The sequence below is a fragment of the Aegilops tauschii genome, chromosome 2 (genome assembly GCF_002575655.3).
Source record: "Aegilops tauschii subsp. strangulata cultivar AL8/78 chromosome 2, Aet v6.0, whole genome shotgun sequence".
NCBI lineage: Eukaryota > Viridiplantae > Streptophyta > Magnoliopsida > Poales > Poaceae > Aegilops > Aegilops tauschii.
Genome location: NC_053036.3, coordinates 618131552 through 618136061, shown reverse-complemented (window position 1 = coordinate 618136061; position 4510 = coordinate 618131552). Strand labels below are relative to the sequence as shown.

The 4510-nt window shown below is 45.1% G+C and overlaps 1 protein-coding gene across 1 annotated transcript; it reads left to right on the top strand.

The window, feature by feature from the left end:
* The first annotated feature begins 2156 nt into the window (after positions 1–2156).
* On the top strand, positions 2157–2735 carry LOC141041826 (rust resistance kinase Lr10-like). Its single transcript, XM_073509291.1, has one exon. It carries the CDS (start codon positions 2157–2159, stop codon positions 2733–2735), a length of 579 nt encoding a protein of 192 aa, XP_073365392.1.
* Positions 2736–4510: the final 1775 nt, after the last annotated feature.

Below are 4510 nucleotides of genomic sequence, written 5' to 3'. Positions count from 1 at the left end.
GCCATCAAAAGCCAAAAAAATAGAGCACTAAAATTTTGAAATATTGCACTAACTACGTTACTGATATGTCTCCAACGTATCTATAATTTTTGATTGTTCCATATTGTTATATTATCAATCTTCAATGTTTTATAATCATTTTATAGTCATTTTATATCATTTTTTGGTATTAACCTATTGACATAGTGCCAAGTGCCAGTTGTTGTTTTCTGCATGTTTTTCTACAACGCGGGAAATCAATATCAGACGGAGTCCAAACGCAACGAAACTTCACGGAGATTTTTTTGGACCACTCTTGTGCGGATCTTACTCTGGTTGGCCTACGAGGTTCGGTACTAACTTGATCTGAAGTATCATGATCAACATCATTAGCTTCCTCACCAACTACTTTTCAATAAGGGAGCATGTACAGTTACCTCATCAAGTTCTACTTTCTTCCCACTAACTTCTTTCGAGAGAAGCTCCTTCTCTAGAAAGGATCCATTTTTAGCAATAAATGTTTTGCCTTCAGATCTGTGATAGAAGGTGTACCCAATAGTTTCCTTTGGGTATCCTATGAAGACACATTTCTTTGATTTGAGTTCGAGCTTATAAGGTTAAAGCTTCTTCACATAAACATTGCAGCCCCAAATTTTAAGAAACGACAACTTCCTCTGAGCCATCAAAAGCCAAAAAAATAGAGCACTAAAATTGTGAAATATTGAAGCAAAATAGTAAGGAAAAAGGTAAAAAGACTGACATCACATCGTACTTCTAACCCCCAAAACACAGCAAGGGTGAGATAGGGTAAGAGGCCGACAGGACAGGCCCGGCCAGAAGTACGTAGCGAAAGCTCTTTGCCTCGGCAGAGCTAATGAATGAGCTTTGCGTCCTCAGCGATGGAGCACTCAATACCGGGCTATTTAAGCCGCGTAGTACTTTCTTAGCCGAGCAGTGTGGTACTAAACATCGGAATAGCAGGCGCTACGGTTAGTTCGTTCCTAGACTGGGCCGTTCACTCCTGCGCTCTGTTGGGCCGACCCACGAAACGAGCAGCGAACGCAAAGCTCGCAAAAAATTGGTCTCGAACTCACGAGCTTGGATTTCACGTACGAGCCCCACTAGCCACTCGAGCTATCATACCGTTATTAAATAGTCACAGCGGCAAAACATAATAAACAACGACGCCGCACTATTTTATTTCACAGAGCCACCTATTGTATCGCTTAATTTTTTTTTGAATTATTTGGAAAAAAATCATGAATTTGAAAACGTTCATGGATTTTGAAAAAGTTCTTTATTTTGGAAGAAAAGTTCACAAACCTGAAAAAAGTCCATTGATTTTCAGAAAAAGCTCATGGTGCTTAACTGATGTACTACATGCATCCCTCGATTAGGGTGGGTTTTCAGTGGTTATTTAAGCATGCATACACATCTACTCCCTCCATTCCTAAATATAAGTCTTTTTAGACATTTTAAATGGACTACAACATACGGATATATGTAGACATATTTTAGAGTATAGATTCACTTATTTTGCTCCGTATGTAGTCACTTGTTAAAATCTCTAAAAAGACTTATATTTTGGAACGGAGGGAGTAGCTATTTATATGTTTTGAGCAGGAGCATACACATATGCATTTTGTCACATCACCACTCATCCATGCGAACGGCTTCTTCCCCACCACACTTGTCTTCATCCTTCCTCTCACACAATTCACTGTCCATGTGAACACGCAAGAAAGCATCAGCTCCGTCGAGAGCAAATGGGTAGGTGAGAACTACTCCTGCATACATACATCAAGCATCATCTCTCCTTACGGTGAACTTTCCTATTTGATATACCTGAATTTTTTTTACGACAAATTTGGATGAACTTGTACTGTTATATATGAGATAGAGCACCGACTAGGGAAAATAATCTTCAAGAAAAACACTACAGCTTTCGTCGCTGCTAGCTCTGGACGAACTGTCCGTAGCGGCGAGAGAGAGAGAGAGAGAGAGAGAGAGAGAGAGAGAGAGAGAGAGAGAGAGAGAGAGAGAGAGAGCCTTGTCTAGCTCAGCAGGAGGATGCGTCCTCCTCATTGACCTAAAAAAAAAGCTGGACCTGGGACAAGCTCAATGAAATCGCCTTAGGCATTGCCAGGGGGATCAACTACCTGCATCAAGGATGTGACATGCAGATTCTGCACTTTGACATCAAGCTGCACAACATCCTTCTTGACATCGATTTCATCCCAAAGGTTGCCGACTTCGGCCTTGCCAAGCTATACCCAAGGGACAACAACTTTGTGCCGTTGAGCGCCCTGCGGGGAACCATCGGGTGCATAGCTCCTGAGATGATATCCCGCAGCTTCGGCGTCATATCGAACAAGTCTGACGTTTACAGCTTCGGGATGCTGATGCTGGAGATGGCAGGAGGGCGGAGGAACGCTGACCCGGACGCAGCAGCGAACTCAAGCCGGGCATTCTACCCATCCTGGGTGTATGAACGGCTTAGCAGACAGGATCTGGGCGAGATATCTGTTGAGATGCACGAGTTGGAGAGGAAACTGTGCCTTGTTGGGCTATGTTGCATCCAGGTTCAGTGTCACGATCGGCCAGCGATGAGCGAAGTCATAGGGATGCTCGAAGGCAGCGTGGATGGCCTGCAGTTGCCCTCAAGGCCTTTCTTCTGTGACGATGGGCACACCCCTGTAGTGGGGTCCTACCATTTCTGCTCTGAGCTGAATGGCGTTTCAGAAGAGGATGACTGAATTTTTTTGATGTAATATTGTACTACGAGGTGATGGTAAACTTGTGAAAAGTTGCAGTCACTAGTAGAAAAAGAGGCTTCCATACGCCCCCATTAGTCCCTAAAATAATCGAACCGCGACCAAAGGGGTCTTTAGTCGCGGTTCGGGAGGAGACCCGCGACCAACTATCTGGGCCCAGCGCGCTCGGTCGACAGCTGGCGGACAGGAGGGGCTTTAGTCCCGGTTGGCCTGGCCAACCGGGACTAAAGGTCCTCAGGCTGGCCCGAAGGCCTTTAGTCGCGGTTGGCCAGGCCAACCGGGACTAAAGGCCCATCCCTATATATAGGACTCAGCTCACTTCACTTAGCCACAATTCAGAAGGGGGGTGGTGGGTTTGCTTTTGGTTCCTCCTATGCACACAAGGTGTTCGATGAAATGCCCGAGAGCATGAAACAAACATGATATGAAGTGTCCGAGCCACACTTGAGCTTTCTCATTTATTTTTCCTCCGCGATCGCGGTTAGCAACTTGAACCTTTCATGTGTCATTGATAAAATATGCATGTGTGTAGTTCATTGTTTAATTTGTATTATTTCTAGCTAGTTAGTTTAACAAATGCATGATGGTTAATTATATACTTTATATAATAATAATGCAGATGAATCGGCAATGGATGTACGGTCCCCGACTCTCCGGCGAGTTCACTACGGGTTTGAAAGATTTCCTCGTAGTGGCAAATGCGAACAAGCAGCGAGGTTTTATTATCTGTCCATGTGCTGTCTGTAAGAATCAGAAGGGTTACTCCTCCTCAAGAGACGTTCACATGCACCTGCTTCGGCACGGTTTCATGCGAAGCTATAATTGTTGGACCAAGCATGGAGAAAGAGGGGTTAGAATGGAAGAAGATGAAGAAGGGGATGATATCGATGACAACTATCATGATCATTTCGGTGATACTTTCATGGAGGATGATGCTGAAGGTGGGGAAGGGTTAGGTGAAGGTGAAGAAGAGGCACATGATGAGCCCGCTGATGATCTTGGTCGGACCATTGCTGATGCACGGAGACGCTGCGAAACTGACAAGGAGAGGGAGAATTTGGATCGCATGTTAGAGGATCACAAAAAGTCGCTGTACCCAGGATGCGATAATAGTCTGAAAAAGCTGGGCTGCACACTGGATTTGCTAAAATGGAAGGCACGGGAAGGTGTAGCTGACTCATCATTTGAAAATTTGCTGAAAATGTTGAAGAATATGTTTCCGAAGAATAACGAGTTGCCCGCCAGTACGTACGAAGCAAAGAAGGTTGTCTGCCCTCTAGGTTTAGAGGTTCTGAAGATACATGCATGCATTAACGACTGCATCCTCTACCGCGGTGAATACGAGAATTTGAATGAATGCCCTGTATGCACTGCATTGCGTTATAAGATCAGAGGCGATGACCCTGGTGACGATGTTGAGGGCGAGAAACCCAGGAAGAGGGTTCCCGCCAAGGTGATGTGGTATGCTCCTATAATACCACGGTTGAAACGTCTGTTCAGGAACAAAAAGCATGCCAAGTCGTTGCGATGGCACAAAGAGGACCGTAAGTCCGACGGGGAGTTGAGACACCCCGCTGATGGAACGCAATGGAGAAAGATCGACAGAGTGTTCAAAGATTTTGCAGCTGACGCAAGGAACATAAGATTTGGTCTAAGTACTGATGGCATGAATCCTTTTGGCGAGCAGAGCTCCAGCCATAGCACCTGGCCCGTGACTCTATGCATCTACAACCTTCCTCCTTGGTTGTGCATGAAGC